The sequence below is a fragment of the Triticum urartu genome, chromosome 6A (assembly GCF_056163025.1).
Source record: "Triticum urartu cultivar PI428250 chromosome 6A, HENAU_Tu73, whole genome shotgun sequence".
NCBI classification, from domain to species: Eukaryota; Viridiplantae; Streptophyta; class Magnoliopsida; order Poales; family Poaceae; genus Triticum; species Triticum urartu.
In genome coordinates this window covers 106,185,913-106,203,874 of record NC_141878.1, presented here as the reverse complement: position 1 = coordinate 106,203,874, position 17,962 = coordinate 106,185,913, and the positions used below count along the sequence as shown (strand labels likewise).

Sequence of the window (17,962 nt, the reverse complement as noted above, 5' to 3'; positions counted from 1 at the left end):
TCCTCCCACTAGCAGCACTTCTCAACATGGCAACAATTATCAATAATTTATTAAAACTAACCGGCTCAACACAACAATGGTTCAAAATACCATCAGATCACATAGCAACTCATCACGATGACATGTATTGCTTCATCAAGCGAACACAAACTGAATTTTAAGATTCATCGGTCACACACCAGACTTGGCGGGCGAACAAAAATGTTCATGCTTGAATTACTCATCAGCGCACTTGCGAGAATTGTCCCAATGACATCAGAAGACATGCTATTGCAATTGTTCATGGCATCATCAAATCATACGTCGTAGATGACCGCATGATCTGAAGTTAGAGCATGAATCAACTGAACAGCATGGATGAAAAAAAAATCCAGTCTACCTTAAGTGAGTATTTTTTTCCTTTTTTCATAAGCTTGTCAACATGGAGATGTCTATCTGGCTCAATAGTGCCATGAACAAAGAAAAAACATGGTCTTTCTTATTTGATCATAAAGGGTACCAGATTCTGTAGTAACAGCTACCATCAAACCAATATTACTTATGCGAAAGGAATAGTCATTTGCAATGGTGTCAGCACCATAATTTGACCACAGGAAATGAAATGACAAGCACATAATAACACAAGGAGACCCCATAAACAAGAAATTCAAATGTGCCAATACACACACAAAGTCGTAATAGATTATATGAATGTCATTAGATGATAAAAGCAATGATTTGTGCCAAAGTTTTGTAACAATCAATTTCATCAACTTTGAAAGGGAAACCACAAACAATTGTCTGTAGACTAACTTACAATTTATGTGATACAGGAAAAAGAAAAATATAGTGTGGCATTCATCGGTCACACACCAGACTTGGCGGGCGAACAAAAATGTTCATGCTTGAATTACTCATCAGCGCACTTGCGAGAATTGTCCCAATGACATCAGAAGACATGCTATTGCAATTGTTCATGGCATAATCAGATCATACGTCGTAGATGACCGCACGATCTGAAGTTAGAGCATGAATCAACTGAATAGCATGGATGAAAAAAAAATGCAGTCTAACTTAAGTGAGTATTTTTTTTTCCTTTTTCATAAGCTTGTCAACATGGAGATGTCTATCTGGCTCAATAGTGCCATGAACAAAGAAAAAACATGGTCTTTCTTATTTGATCATAAAGGGTACCAGATTCTGTAGTAACAGCTACCATCCAACCAATATTACTTATGCGAAAGGAATAGTCATTTGCAATGGTGTTAGCACCATAATTTGACCACAGGAAATGAAATGACAAGCACATAATAACACAAGGAGACCCCATAAACAAGAAATTCAAATGTGCCAATACACACACAAATTGCAGTCTAGCTTAAGTGAGTATTTTTTTTTCCTTTTTTTCATAAGCTTGTCAACATGGAGATGTCTATCTGGCTCAATAGTGCCATGAACAAAGAAAAAACATGGTCTTTCTGATTTGATCATAAAGGGTACCAGATTCTGTAGTAACAGCTACCATCCAACCAATATTACTTATGCGAAAGGAATAGTCATTTGCAATGGTATCAGCACCATAATTTGACCACAGGAAATGAAATGACAAGCACATAATAACACAAGGAGACCCCATAAACAAGAAATTCAAATGTGCCAATACACACACAGTCATAATAGATTATATGAATGTCATTAGATGATAAAAGCAATGATTTGTGCCAAAGTTTTGTAACAATCAATTTCATCAACTTTGAAAGGGAAACCACAAACAATTGTCTGTAGACTAACTTACAATTTATGTGATACAGGAAAAAGAAAAACATAGTGTGGCAATACACACACAAATTGCAGTCTAGCTTAAGTGAGTATTTTTTTTCCTTTTTTTCATAAGCTTGTCAACATGGAGATGTCTATCTGGCTCAATAGTGCCATGAACAAAGAAAAAACATGGTCTTTCTTATTTGATCATAAAGGGTACCAGATTCTGTAGTAACAGCTACCATCCAACCAATATTACTTATGCGAAAGGAATAGTCATTTGCAATGGTGTCAGCACCATAATTTGACCACAGGAAATGAAATGACAAGCACATAATAACACAAGGAGACCCCATAAACAAGAAATTCAAATGTGCCAATACACACACAAAGTCGTAATAGATTATATGAATGTCATTAGATGATAAAAGCAATGATTTGTGCCAAAGTTTTGTAACAATCAATTTCATCAACTTTGAAAGGGAAACCACAAACAATTGTCTGTAGACTAACTTACAATTTATGTGATACAGGAAAAAGAAAAATATAGTGTGGCATTCATCGGTCACACACCAGACTTGGCGGGCGAACAAAAATGTTCATGCTTGAATTACTCATCAGCGCACTTGCGAGAATTGTCCCAATGACATCAGAAGACATGCTATTGCAATTGTTCATGGCATAATCAGATCATACGTCGTAGATGACCGCACGATCTAAAGTTAGAGCATGAATCAACTGAATAGCATGGATGAAAAAAAAATGCAGTCTAACTTAAGTGAGTATTTTTTTTTCCTTTTTCATAAGCTTGTCAACATGGAGATGTCTATCTGGCTCAATAGTGCCATGAACAAAGAAAAAACATGGTCTTTCTTATTTGATCATAAAGGGTACCAGATTCTGTAGTAACAGCTACCATCCAACCAATATTACTTATGCGAAAGGAATAGTCATTTGCAATGGTGTTAGCACCATAATTTGACCACAGGAAATGAAATGACAAGCACATAATAACACAAGGAGACCCCATAAACAAGAAATTCAAATGTGCCAATACACACACAAATTGCAGTCTAGCTTAAGTGAGTATTTTTTTTCCTTTTTTTCATAAGCTTGTCAACATGGAGATGTCTATCTGGCTCAATAGTGCCATGAACAAAGAAAAAACATGGTCTTTCTGATTTGATCATAAAGGGTACCAGATTCTGTAGTAACAGCTACCATCCAACCAATATTACTTATGCGAAAGGAATAGTCATTTGCAATGGTATCAGCACCATAATTTGACCACAGGAAATGAAATGACAAGCACATAATAACACAAGGAGACCCCATAAACAAGAAATTCAAATGTGCCAATACACACACAGTCATAATAGATTATATGAATGTCATTAGATGATAAAAGCAATGATTTGTGCCAAAGTTTTGTAACAATCAATTTCATCAACTTTGAAAGGGAAACCACAAACAATTGTCTGTAGACTAACTTACAATTTATGTGATACAGGAAAAAGAAAAACATAGTGTGGCAATACACACACAAATTGCAGTCTAGCTTAAGTGAGTATTTTTTTTCCTTTTTTTCATAAGCTTGTCAACATGGAGATGTCTATCTGGCTCAATAGTGCCATGAACAAAGAAAAAACATGGTCTTTCTTATTTGATCATAAAGGGTACCAGATTCTGTAGTAACAGCTACCATCCAACCAATATTACTTATGCGAAAGGAATAGTCATTTGCAATGGTGTCAGCACCATAATTTGACCACAGGAAATGAAATGACAAGCACATAATAACACAAGGAGACCCCATAAACAAGAAATTCAAATGTGCCAATACACACACAGTCATAATAGATTATATGAATGTCATTAGATGATAAAAGCAATGATTTGTGCCAAAGTTTTGTAACAATCAATTTCATCAACTTTGAAAGGGAAACCACAAACAATTGTCTGTAGACTAACTTACAATTTATGTGATACAGGAAAAAGAAAAACATAGTGGCAAACAATTGTCTGTAGACTAACTTACAATTTATGTGATACAGGAAAAAGGAAAACATAGTGTGGCAATACACACACAAATTGCAGTCTAGCTTAAGTGAGTATTTTTTTTCCTTTTTTTCATAAGCTTGTCAACATGGAGATGTCTATCTGGCTCAATAGTGCCATGAACAAAGAAAAAACATGGTCTTTCTTATTTGATCATAAAGGGTACCAGATTCTGTAGTAACAGCTACCATCCAACCAATATTACTTATGCGAAAGGAATAGTCATTTGCAATGGTGTCAGCACCATAATTTGACCACAGGAAATGAAATGACAAGCACATAATAACACAAGGAGACCCCATAAACAAGAAATTCAAATGTGCCAATACACACACAGTCATAATAGATTATATGAATGTCATTAGATGATAAAAGCAATGATTTGTGCCAAAGTTTTGTAACAATCAATTTCATCAACTTTGAAAGGGAAACCACAAACAATTGTCTGTAGACTAACTTACAATTTATGTGATACAGGAAAAAGAAAAACATAGTGTGTAGACTAACTTACAATTTATGTGATACAGGAAAAAGAAAAACATAGTGTGGCTGCTGGGATTCGAGCCCAGGTCTCCACGGCCACAACGTGGAATTCTCACCACTAAACTACAGCCACTTTGATGTTTAGGTTTTACACACACAAATTGCAGTCTAGCTTAAGTGAGTATTTTTTTTCCTTTTTTTCATAAGCTTGTCAACATGGAGATGTCTATCTGGCTCAATAGTGCCATGAACAAAGAAAAAACATGGTCTTTCTTATTTGATCATAAAGGGTACCAGATTCTGTAGTAACAGCTACCATCCAACCAATATTACTTATGCGAAAGGAATAGTCATTTGCAATGGTGTCAGCACCATAATTTGACCACAGGAAATGAAATGACAAGCACATAATAACACAAGGAGACCCCATAAACAAGAAATTCAAATGTGCCAATACACACACAGTCATAATAGATTATATGAATGTCATTAGATGATAAAAGCAATGATTTGTGCCAAAGTTTTGTAACAATCAATTTCATCAACTTTGAAAGGGAAACCACAAACAATTGTCTGTAGACTAACTTACAATTTATGTGATACAGGAAAAAGAAAAACATAGTGTGTAGACTAACTTACAATTTATGTGATACAGGAAAAAGAAAAACATAGTGCGGCTGCTGGGATTCGAGCCCAGGTCTCCACGGCCACAACGTGGAATTCTCACCACTAAACTACAGCCACTTTGATGTTTAAGTTTTACACAGGATCTCTGTAATACATATCATACACAGGTTTCCTCAAGTGTTCCAATCAATCTTGAGGCCACGAAAGAGTTGGTTGCCTGGTCACCGGTGACTTCGACCGCGAACACACTGATCACCACACTAAGCGTACATCAGTACATGTCCCTGTACATCCGGAGGATGCAGAATAGACTAATTGCTTTGGAATTGCGAATACGTAATTACCAGCCTACGAAGTTCCTGTATCCAGAAAAAAAATCGATATGAAGCCGCATAGCCCCAAAACAGATGTGCATAAACTTGTATAGTATTTGCAAAGAGTAGAATGCACCGGTGATACTCAACCTTTGCAGGGAGGAACACTTTAATTAGTCCATAAACATGCAAGTGGTTAAATCAAACCACTATTATTATACTGTACTTACTAAACAAACCTAGAGTATATAACCTACCCCGTCTCCTCTGCGAGACGGCAGACAGACTTCAGTCTGAAGCCCCAGGACGTCAGATTTCAGGTGGACTAGCGGCAGCTGCACCAAACAAACAAAGCCTACGAGCGAGCGAGATCTGTATGCGGTGAAAAGAAAAGGGGAAATTTTCGTTGGGTTGGGTTCAGGCTCTGACGGAGAGTGGCGGCCGCAGTGCCATAAGCGTTCTAGTCTAGACAAGCGTGGAGTTGAGAGGTATAGGCTGTTCGGAATCCCTCCGCTCTGCAACTCCGCTGTGGAGCGGAGCGCATGCAGTTGTATTTTTTTTTTTTTGAAACAGGGCAAAAAATTTGCCTCATATATTAATTAAGAGAGAAATAGAGTTTTACAAGTGTCCATACAATACCGCATGACAATTACTCGCGTATTATGATTTCCCCTAGTTTCTTTGCACCCGCGGCGACCCATAGTTTCGCTTCCTCGAGGATGATGTTGAGGACGATCAGGGGCGGTGCACTTTTATGTCGAAAGACCCTGGCATTCCTTTCGTTCCAAATTGCCCAAGAGACAAGCATGATGAAAGAGGCCATAGCCTTGCGTGATGGAATATCCATGCCGGTTCTTCTATCCCACCACTCCTTAACGGATCCCGCCAAGTGCCATGTAGATATATCAACATGTTCAAGGCCAAGTTTTGCGACCAGCATACTCCAGAGTCTGATGGTGTAACGACATTTGAAGAAGAGATGTGGCCCAATCTCAGACTCTCGTTTGCAAAGCGGGCATAAGCCACAATTTTCCCATCCACGTTTTGCAAGTCTATCGGCAGTTCAAATTCTGTCTTGAGGGGCCAACCAAGCAAAGAACTTGACCTTTGATGGTGTCCAATTCTTCCATATCATGCGGTCCAAGGGGGATATCACCAGGCCCAAGAATTGGGCCCTATAGGCTGAGGCCGCGGAGTAAACCCCATCATTTATTTTGGCTAGCGGCTAAAAGGATGCTCTCCGCTCCGTAGTGAAGGATTGCCGAACACAGCCTAAATAGTCGTATTGCCATGCAGTTGTATTTTGGCTAGCGGCTAAAAGGGTGCTCTCCCCTCCGTAGTGAAGGATTGCCGAACACAGCCTAAATATTCGTATTGCCATGCAGTTGTATTTTGGCGAGCGGCTAAAAGGGTGCTCTCCGCTCCGTAGTGAAGGATTGCCGAACACAGCCTAAATAGTCGTATTGCTCTTTCCAAACTAATTTATGGGAACGCGCATTCGACCAATGTATTGGCGCACTTATCAGCAAACAGATTGCCGGCTCATATAGCGCAGAATTTCAACCCCCCCTGTGCCCGACTCTGTGTTGTACACTCCGGCAAATACAGCATACACGGGGTCTTTATTCTACTTGCGACAGAATCACAATACCATATAGTTACAGATTTACAGTTATGGAACTACAATCAGAACAGTATGCTTAGACATTTATTTATTCTGATTGTTGTATCAGCCCTGGAGGTCCTTCTGAGTACCACCACATATGTGCCGAAGGCAGTGTTGACGCTGTTCAAGCAAAAACCGTGCCAAGTGCCTCGTATGCTGAACCTCACATGCGTGACCTCGTCGGAGCTTGCTGAGCCGTCTTCGGCGCGCCCTGCGGATATTTTGGCATGTTTAATTTCCAACAAGATTGATAAGAAAAGGAGCAACACAATATTTCAACCAATTGATAAGATGGCCCTAAAATGATTGTCTAAAGATGCGCAGTATGGGTACAGGCCACAATTTAAGCTCCAGTTTGAACTTTTGCCATCACACCGTTACCATATATAACTTCTGGAACCATAACTATGAGATTTTTCTCTGTTTAACAAATTACCCAGAACATATCCCAAAGAAAATCCACCCACTAATTTTCCAGCTTCTCAACTACTAGTACTATGCAAGTAGTTTCGTGTGCCAACGAACAGCCTCGACAAAACAAGACTGACAACAGTTGACAGTCAGAAAGAAAATTTATTGAAAATCATAAGTTAATAAATAATTTCTAGCAATGACACAGCAGATTATGTTAAACAAGTCATACAATAATTAGACATGGATGATCTTAATGTTTTATGTTCATCATTATTTGTATGTAAAATGTAATCGCAAAAATCTATATGCAACAAGTCAACATAGTCAGCCAGTTAGGTTAAGATAATCCATCAGAAAGAGGGGGAATGCAAGAGTGTACCAGTGGTCGGCCGCTTTTCGCTCTCTCCTCCAAGTATGATGATGGTTTGAAGAAATCACCGTAAATTTCAGCCCACTTGCTAAGCTTTGAATGTATATAGGATGCTCCAACCGTATCAGCCCAGAAGATGAGGCCACCCCTTCATCAAAAGACTACAGATTACAACTAATACTCCAAAGTAACCACCACACCTTCAACTAACAGTAATAATAATGACAAAATACATATCATAAAGATGACTACAACTAACAGGGATTGTATCGTACATTAGGTAAATTATAGCTTGCAGATATGTTTACTTAACTAAAAACTGCTTGAGTATCATTAAAACTATCAGCTAAACTGAGCAGAAGGAAAGAACATCTGCTTGAGTATCATTAAAACTATCAGCTAAAATGAGCAGAAGGAAAGAACATGGCGATTTAAAAATAATCAGGTATAGAGCTAACTCACTAGCTTCAAGTGCTTGTTATAGCTATATATATATACATATATATATATATATATATATATATATATATATCCGTGTAAAATCCTCATTGTATAAGGGGTTTTCTGCATATTTACCACACATAGACATGTATATATATCGACCTATAACCTCATGGAAATACAAGTTGCATACTTCCTCACATGGTATCAGAGCTCACGGTTTAAGGTTTTTTTATTCACTCTGGACGCCGCAGCCCATCCTTCCCTCAATCGATCGGTCTCTTCCAGATCGGTTTCTCTCTGGATCGGTCTTCCCTATCTGCTCTGCTTTTCCATCACGCCCACCATGTACTCATTGTTCCGATGGGGAGAAGAATTTATAATTAGCTTTTTGGGGAATTTCCAAACGGCTACTCGCTCCAGCTTTACCTGCTCTCCTCCGGTCAAAACCCACAGACGTCTCCCCACGTGAAGCCCTCACTCACTACAGTAGTTCAGGTTGAAACCTGCCCTGCTCCCCTCAGATTAAAGCCAGCGCCGCCGGAAATCGCCGCCCCCAACTGCTGCCTGCCCGCCCCCACACAGCTGGATCGCGCTGCTTCCCAAGCGATCCCGCCCAAGCTCGCACGCTCCCATGGATCACGCCCACGGCTCGACACTCTCCCACTCGCCTACCACCACTTATTCCCTCACGCGCCTCCGTTTTCTTCCCACGTGCATGCCCACCAGCCGCTCACCCGCCACTGCTCCTAATCAATTGCTGTTAAATCTATTCTGATATATGACAGACAATGCGGCTACCTAAGACTTAAATTAGGTCCATAATTTATAACAGCATATAGCCAGCAGTAGAATCTAAACCTGTATATATAATGTAATCATATTTCGATTGAATGCAGATTGTCATTGGTTAACTAGGATTTAGGACAGTCAGAGATAAGCAGCTGCTGCCTACCTGTACTTGGGAAAGCCCATCCCAAGGACAGATGCAATATCAAGATCAGCAGCCCTGATCACCACATTTTCATCCATGACCCTGCATGCCTCATTAACGACTGGGAAGAAAACCATCTCCAATATATCTTGATCCGATAAAGTAACAGGCTGCAAGCAAGTCAATGTATCAATATTAGGAAAACCATCCATTAACAAATGAGATAGCACGGCATTTTTTAGTAGATGCAGAAACAACGTAACAGAAAGTTAGAAAGAGGAAGCGAAACCTTTCCACCCGGCATTTTCTTTGTCTGTCTTCTGTACTCGTCGATCACATGTTGAACACTAGGGTCAGGCTTTGGCTTCGCACCCTTCTCATAAAGGTAATAACCTTTTCCATTGATTTTTCCTGTAAAGTAACAGGGAAATTTCAAGTGAAAAATGCATATACGGGAATGGTGCAGTAACTATCACTCTAGTCATAGCTGGAGCGAAAGCAGGTTCAGAAGCATACCTTGCCGCCCATTCTTCGCCATCAGTTCCACTAGACCAGAGTGAAAATTCCGTGTTCCAAAGGCAGCTGCATATATATCCTTTACTGCCAAGGCTACTCCATATCCAGCTACATCTTGGAGTCTGCAGGGGAATGGGAACAGCCAAGCATAAGAACTCATGTGAATAACAACAACAACAACAACAACAACAACAACAACAACAACAACAACAACAACAAAGCCTTTGGTCCCAAACAAGTTGGGGTAGGCTAGAGGTGAAACCCATAAGATCTCGCAACCAACTCATGGCTCTGGCACATGGATAGCAAGGTTCCACGCACCCCTGTCTATAGCTAGCTCTTTGGTGATCATGATTAATTTTTTGAAAGAGTCAATGGATGATGCCTGAGCACTGCACTGTTCTGTTCATTGTAGTAAGCTAGCTAAGGCACAGCAAGCATATCCCAAAGATGGTTGAGTGTTAGTTAATTGTTCTGACATTGACATGGTCTCTAAAGCAGAACACAGCTTTCACCATCAACTTCTATTTAACATATACTACAATATTATTTAAAGCAAATAATGCTCGATCTATATATTTGTGCAGATATTATTGATTAAGTTCAAATTCTTTGATTGCAAATATTCTTTTTTTAGGTGGATTGCAAATATCCTAATAAGTTGCCTTTTTTTCCTAGAGTGATATTATCACAACTACATGCTCATAGACTCATAGTGGACCATAACATTATAGTAAAATTGCTCTGAAGTGGGTTGCATCTATTTATTCTAGGTAAGTGAACAGACAATACATACTGGAACATTTTCATCAAAAAATAGAAAACAAATTGTCTATAGTTGAATGGGAACATTTGCATGCTCATTCACATATAAGGAACTTAATTTGAGACCATTGGCCATTATCCCACACATGAGCATAAAAACAGAGTCAAAGCACTTACTGAAAAGGTCCCATTGGCATGCCGAAGTTGCTTATTACTCGATCAATTCTGAAAAGATCAATTCCAAGACTAACTAGAAGATGAGCAGCTTGTCCGTAAGGAAAAAATGTACGATTTACTGCAAAGCCTGTGCAGTTGCCAACCACAACAGGGACTTTCTTTATTATTTTCCCAACTGTTATGAGATCAAGGATAGCTTGTGGTGATGTCCTTTCCGTCCGGACAATTTCAAGCAAGGGCATAATATGAGCAGGGCTGTAAATAACATAACATTAGCAAGTCGCCTTCTCAATAAGCAAGTAAAGCTTTAAGGAATGATATATCATCCAATTCAGTAAAGTTCAAGGAGTGTTATTTCCATAATCCCATGCTTGTAACATATTTTTCGAACATTTGTATGAAAGTTCAATAGAAACAGCTTCTCATAACTTCCCAAAATAGATTCTTATAAGAACATATTGCAACATCTACTACCTTATGAAGGCATCTAACTTGAAATTGTGCTAAATCAAACAAAATTGCCCACTTGTCGTTTGGGACATGCAAACATCATTTTGCTATTGATTAAAGAATAATAGGTTATACATTTTTTTCCCTGCAGGAATTGATGATGGTTGTCCATTTGGAAGAGCGGGTTATGATTTATTTTTGGATATTCCTTCAGCAAAATACTTGTGAAAAGGTTTTATTCGGTCATTGCCTTGTGTTTGAATTGTAAGGAGTATTAGCATCGGAAAAAATTATCATGCAGTAAAGCGACACCAAGAATAGCCCTGTCCTACATCTAGTAACTTTAGAATATTATGGGAACTTCCATGAAAAAGTTCACACATTAACACTTAGCGCTAAGGATAACTTAATTGTTAGCATAACAATCAAATTTCCCTCTATGAAGAATAAGTATGCTTTCCCGTCGTAAATTAGATGCATGCAGTTAAATTCCAATATATGGTGTCAATGAATTCAATAGTTACATGCATGTGTTAACAAATTTTATGATGTGAAGTGTTCCAGTAGCCTTGATTCATAAGTCCTAAGCACACTTCTTAAGTTGGAACACTGCTAGTTATCAGGGAGTGTTAAAAAATAACTCAAAAGAGAAAGACAAACCTGAAAAAATGAGCCCCTATAATTCTATCTTGAGAATTTGTCTTCTCGCCGACAATATTCAAATCAATGGTGGACGTGTTTGTTGCAAGTATGCAATGTGGTGGGCAGATTTTCTCAATGTCAGCAAAAATTGATTGCTTCAAAGGAATCTTCTCAATAACAGCCTACAAGAGAAGATCTGTGGCATAAGAATCTAACAAGCAATGACTATGTAATAGATTGCATAACCATATCAATGTTATCTATTAAAATTCCCTATAACAATTTTATGGAAACCTTCATAAGATTCATTAATGCAGTACAATGTCATGAATACAAGTTTCACGCACTAGAGGGACCCTAAATAATATGCACAACTATTTGTCTTGAGTAAATCATAAATTATATGAGGACAACCTCAATAACCATATCGACATCCTTGAAATCTGAATAATCCAATGCACCCTTGAGAAGTGATATTGCCTTGCTCATTTTATCCTTGCTCAGTGAGCCTCTTTTGACAAGGCCTTCAAGATTTCCTGTGCAAAAGATCATCGGTGTTGTTCAGTAACATCATTTATAATAACTTGATGTTTAAATATTACACCAACAAGAAATCAAAATCCAAATATCCATCAGAAAGAAATTCCCAATAAATGCTACAGTAGTTTAACAAAATTGACCTGCTATTGTTTTTTGTCCCCTTTTCAAAAATTGAGGATTTACTTCCTTGAGGACAACAGATATATTGCTAACAAGAAGGGCGGTTGCAATTCCAGAGCCCATAAGACCACCACCAATAACAGCAACTTTTCTTATTTTCCTAGGTTTGAGTTGAATATCAGTAACACCTGGTACCTAAAAAAATCAACTGTAAGAGTCGGACAGCGCACCAGGTTACAAATAACCAAAGAGGGCAAAACAAAAGTTGACACATCAAATGGCATCCTTGCAGCAATTTAGCTTTGATGTGTTCACATATGGCATGCAATTTGAGCAAAGCTTAGTTAAGATCATGCATCATACATATTCTGTAACGTAGTCTGGTTGCATGGTTAGTTAAGATCATGTATCATATTCTGTAACGTAGTCTGGTTGGATGGTGGTACAAACAAAAATTAACACCTACACAAATAAATGGACAAGAAATTAATTTGGGTCACAAAGAACAGAAGGGGAAATATTGCAGTAAGCATACATGTAGAAGTTTGAAAATAATTAAGACGCTCCTAGAATGTGATAAGTCATCCATGACCTAAATAGGTACAACTGGCTTATATATTTGGATATTTAGCATACAAAGAAATAATATAACTGAAAATTCACCAGTTGATAATATGCAAATATTGCTACGCATTCCTACTATACGAATAAGTTAAGTATTTTTTTTCAAACATGGTCGTGCATATGAGCTATGTGTTTGTTCTTTTTTTGCGGGGGAGCTATGGGTTTATTCAAATATGAAAATTACATGATTATATTTCAGAACCCAATATTTGCTTCTCACGTAGCAGAATTTGCTTCTCACATAGTTAATTTGAAGGGTGAAAAACTGAAAATGTCTTGAAGTACTTATTTGATTACATGAAAAATAATAAAAGCTTGTAACGACATGCATCTGTGGGCAAAGGCTGTACTCAAAAGAACTTGTAACATTACATGTGATAGCACATGCTTGTATATATTGTTTAGTTATGTTCTACAACTGAAAAAACAAGATTAGCCATGATCCATTTTCTTTTTAATGGGTGATGGTAATTACCAAGGTTAAGGTAAATTAATTACACTTTTCATTTGTAAGGAGATCAAAGTTAACGGTAGTAGCAGGTTAGGAAAAAAAATACTATTTGTTACCAATACCGGCAGACAGTTTGGATGTGCCTGCTCTTACCTCTTAAGAGGTATGCTAGTGCATTTAGAAAGTTAAAAGAGCTCTAAAAGTTCTACTTTTGTTCTCTGATAGTAGAAATAAATATAACCAAGGAGTTGCAGATAGGCATTGACGCAGTGTAACTGCTTATAAAATAACTAAAAACAAAGGGATTGGAAGTATTTCCAAGTTAGGCTAACTATGTGCTGCAAACTCAAGATAGTGGGTTAGTGGCAACACATGAGAAGTGAATCAGGAAAAGAGAAGGTAAATAGGAGGACAACCTTAGTGGTGGAACGCTGGGCAAAAAATACATGGACAAGTGCCCTTGACGTTGTTGATAGTACCAGCTCCTTGAAAACCTTGGCTTCCTGCATTATTTAGGTAGATTCACCAAACACATGTATAAGTGATAAGAACAGAATGAAGAAACAATTGTTGTCTACATCAAAGTTTGTTAGTATTATTTTTAAGGCTCAGCCTGTGGTTGCTAAATTGTGTTGTGCTGAACTTGTTTTATAATATGCTGCTAAAGAAGCTGTGGAAGTAGGGATAAGTTTGTTAAACAAACAGTAAACTAGATAAAACTGCATAGATAAGCTGGATTATCATAATCCAACACGATGCCAAATGGAGCCTGCCTAAGTCATGCAGAGCACTGATCCCAACGTAACTGTCAAGTTAATTTGTTACCCTGGGCAAAATTCAGCTAAGAAATATAGGTTCTTCTGAGAAACTAAGAAATATAGGTTCTTCTGAGAAACTGACTAGAGACATGGCTGCATAGGGGCTTTCTTACCTTATGCTTATCAGCAATTACTAAATTAGGGCATATTGGCAAATGGCATCTACCTTCAGTATAAGTGTATCCCCCCTCCCCACCTCTCACCCATCCACCCACACACACCCCTTCAAGTATAATTCTCAATTGACACAATAAGACCAGCCTAATCTCTAGAAGTTCTGGGGAGATATGGTGCCCAGCTAACTGTTTAACTAAAGAGAAGCACGTAGATGGTATTAGAGTATGTACTAAGACAAATAGGAAATTCAAACCTTCACAACACCAGCCTGGCCTCCATACAGTACACCTTCTTCAACAACATCTAGGCAGGCCTGGTGCTGTGGCATGTTTGCTGCAACCTTCTTTGCTTGTTGTCTTGCCATACTTAATATGGCACGAGCTTCAGACAGTGAACCAAGCCTATCGGTTCTGCCAAGAGATCTTATCCAAGGTTTGCGGTAATTTGCAATCTCCAGAGCCCAAAAACGTGACATTTTTATCAACTCATCGGGGGAGCAAAGCGCGTCAATAAGACCACGTTCTTTTCCTTCCTTCGCCGTAATGAACTTCGATTGCTGAAGCAAATGTTATGAATGCATTAATTATAACTGAACATGATAGGAGTAAGAAAGAAGATAGGTTGACACTAATTTCCAGATGATCATTACATATACACTGTTGGTTCAAAAAAATATTGGGTGTCTAATATGTTCGGTGCTACATACATGTACCAGGCATTAACAATTTGAAATGAGATTCTTATGTATGCTTTAGTTTTTCAAAATTCATTGTTCTTTGAAAATCTTATACTATCATGGTTGAATATGAATGAATATAACTCAAGCCACTAACTTAAAATTGGCTTTCACTATTATATGCCTCTTGGTTAATGTACTTTGCATATGTTAATCAACTAACGAGACGAAGTTTATTTGACGCAGCTAGAGCAGCATAACAAGTTACACAGAAGATAGATTAGACTTACCAGCATCATTTCTATTGCTTTGGGCAGACCTACGAGCCTCGGTAGACGCTGAGTTCCTACATGATAAGTGAAAAGGTTTCAGAACCCAATACAAAGCAAGCAAATAAAATCATTATTTCAAGCTGCCGGAAAAAGATGTATCCCTAATTCCCTACCTCCAAATCCAGGAATCACGCCAAGAGTTAGCTCTGGTAATCCAAGTTGAGCTTCAGGGGTAGATATCCGAGCATGACAACCCTGACAATTTTTTAAAAAAGAAATTGCCGTTTATAAGATAAACAGGACTTAGGTTCAGCTACAGGTTAAAAATGATAAACCACTGTAAAAATGTTCTATGGGATAGCAACAAAAATGACAGACCATAATCAACTCTAGACCGCCACCAAGAGCAAGGCCTTGAATTGCAGCAACAGAAGGCTTTTTGCCATCTGCATGTAAAGATGTTTTCACAGTCAGGCCCAGATATTGTGATACCAATACAAATTTTGAGGTACCTAAAGAGTTCCATCATTCATAAATAATAGAAACTATGAGAAAACTAGAAACAAAAAAGCCAAACCTTCCATCATGTTTGATACAAGATCAACAGATACATCAGGCATAAGTGACACATCTCCTGCAAACCCATGTTCAATGTGTAAGAAAATAAAACAGTTTGTCCAAAAAAGCTAGGCTGTGGACAATCAATTTACCAACCGTACAAATGAAGACACCCCTTACCAGTCTCATGAACTTTTGTGAAGACATTGATATCGAAGCCTCCACAAAATTTCCCCGCAGCACCTATAAAAACTTTAAAGTAAGTATACAGAAGAAAGAAGTATCAGAAATAGCAAATTTCCTGAATTGATTTTTTAACCCCTTGCCCACATCCCTCGAATGCACTGCGCCGTAAGGCCTCCTCTGTGTGTGCAGTGACAGAAAAGAAGTATGCCTCTTATTGTGGTAGGTCAGTCATAGTACCATATACGTCTCCTATCTAGATTATAGTCACGCTATGTCCTTACAATAGAAACACCTACACCCGCTCACCATTTTTTGACCTGTGCAGAAGCAGGGGAGCTTCCCTGTAGTCAAAAATCTATGACAAGGAGCAGCTCCCTTCGTACTTCAGTTGAAAATTCTAGTGAGATTCCCACTTTCAGCCAAGCGGCGAGCATCCTAAAAATAACTCGAGCAACGATGACTAGAATACTGAAGCAACGCCACCACTAAGATGACTGGGAACAGCCCAAATGAAATGACACGATGGCGACAGCTCCAGTACCATCCTAACTGTCCTAGTATAATACAGAAATAGCTGGGTGTTTAACGAATTTCACAGAAAAACAAAACAAAACAAAATTTCTAGTACTTCCTAACATCAATTCGTACAACAACTACATAAAACAGAGACCACCAGCGAAGAGGATCTCACCAGTGAGCACGATGGCCTTGACGTCGTCGCGATCAGCGGCCTCCGCGTACTTCTCCTTGAGCCCCTGGATGACTGCACGGGGAGAACCGAACCGGCGCACGGCATTAGACTAGCGGGAGGAGCCCCGACGGAAACCCACCCCAACCCCGAAAGGAACGGAGAGGAGGGCGTTACTGATGGGGTGCAGGGCATTGACTGGCGGGTTGCAGATGGTGATGAGCGCGACGCCGTCTGCGCCCACCTCCATGGTGACGCGGATCGCCCCCGCCATGGCTGACTCCGCCGCGAGGACCTGGGGATCGATGGATCGGAGAGGGGGAGGGGGAGGGGGGAGAAGAGACGTGGAGGACTGAAGCTACCGGCACGAGTAACCTGCACGTTTTGTTTTCTCGAGCTCGGGAGGAGGACGGATAGACGAGAGAGAGGGCTGTGGAGTGGGACCGGTGTCGCCGCGTCCGGTGGGTGGATCGGATCGCGGATGTGTCCAGCGTGCCCGCCGCTGGGTTTTTTCTTTTTTTTGAGAGAGAACACGAGTGTGCTGGACGCAAGTAAGGTTTTCCACGCTGCTTGTCTTCCGTGCTGTTTCAGGTACCATCGTTGTTCCGTTTGGTTGTGCCGGGGCGGTGAGGACGGCGTCACGTCGAATAAAGTTGTCTCGGTTTTCCTCTCACCACGGTGATGCTCTTTAAGGGCGTGTTTGGTTGCCTAATGTCACAGTATTTGTGTTGCATATCCTTCTCCACCCAATCTGGTTTTAAAAACAGCCTAATATGCGACATCTGCGAGTTGTTTGATTGCCTGTATATGGACTTTCTGCATTAGGAGATCAACTTTGGCACGTTGTTTTGTTGTCTGCATTGTCTCGGTGTATGCAACTACACGCAGTTTGGGGCGTATTTGGTTGCCCGCATCGAGCCCAACCAGGGTCGTGCGGGATGTGTATGGGCTGTTTGGTTCTCTGTTTTTACTATTGGGTCTGCATTGTACGGAACTTAAAGCAGTTCTGGATCTGACTCACTGGAAACCCATGAATCGGCAGTTTCTCCAAGGCTAGGCTCGAGCGGTGCACGTGGGCGGCGGCGGCCGCACGCGCGCGGCCACGCTCGAGAAGCCGCGTTGCTTCCCGAAACGCCGGCAGTTATTAGCCTCGCCGCCCCTCATCGCTCCCTCTCCCCACCCTTCCCCACTCTCCCAACTCTCACAGGCGGCGGCGGATCGGAGCAGAGGAAGAACACCACCGGACTCCATCACAGGCGACGGCGGATCGGAGCAGAGGAAGAACACCACGGGACTCCATCAATGGCGGTAAGCA

General features: G+C 39.8%; 1 protein-coding gene and 2 non-coding genes across 3 annotated transcripts; all 3 read right to left on the bottom strand.

The window, feature by feature from the left end:
- Window positions 1-4,342: 4,342 nt before the first annotated feature.
- On the bottom strand, window positions 4,343-4,414 carry TRNAH-GUG (transfer RNA histidin (anticodon GUG)). The gene has a single exon. It is a non-coding gene; the product is annotated as a tRNA-His (tRNA).
- Window positions 4,415-4,953: 539 nt separating this feature from the next.
- Window positions 4,954-5,025, bottom strand: TRNAH-GUG (transfer RNA histidin (anticodon GUG)). Its single transcript has one exon. It is a non-coding gene; the product is annotated as a tRNA-His (tRNA).
- A 1,800-nt stretch (window positions 5,026-6,825) lies between these two features.
- Window positions 6,826-17,058, bottom strand: LOC125515736 (peroxisomal fatty acid beta-oxidation multifunctional protein). Its single transcript, XM_048681243.2, has 18 exons — window positions 16,825-17,058; window positions 16,651-16,722; window positions 15,954-16,016; window positions 15,793-15,849; window positions 15,594-15,661; window positions 15,389-15,470; window positions 15,234-15,289; window positions 14,521-14,823; window positions 13,749-13,835; window positions 12,278-12,452; window positions 12,012-12,133; window positions 11,616-11,779; window positions 10,506-10,760; window positions 9,564-9,685; window positions 9,337-9,458; window positions 9,069-9,217; window positions 7,682-7,820; window positions 6,826-7,099 (listed from the first exon to the last, which is right to left on the bottom strand). The coding sequence occupies exons 1-18, from the start codon at window positions 16,919-16,921 to the stop codon at window positions 7,052-7,054; spliced, it is 2,181 nt and encodes a 726-aa protein (XP_048537200.2). The 5' UTR covers window positions 16,922-17,058; the 3' UTR covers window positions 6,826-7,051.
- Between the last annotated feature and the right edge of the window lie 904 nt (window positions 17,059-17,962).

Bases quoted from the DNA above. Each gene is read 5' to 3' on its own strand.
- LOC125515736 (XM_048681243.2), bottom strand. From the start codon at position 16,921: ATGGCGGGGGCGATCCGCGTCACCATGGAGGTGGGCGCAGACGGCGTC. The intron at 13,836-14,520 runs GTTTGAATTTCC...TAAATAATGCAG, and splicing joins GCCAGGCTGGTGTTGTGAAG to GAAGCCAAGGTTTTCAAGGA. The intron at 9,218-9,336 runs GTTTCGCTTCCT...ACTTGCTTGCAG, and splicing joins AGAAAATGCCGGGTGGAAAG to CCTGTTACTTTATCGGATCA.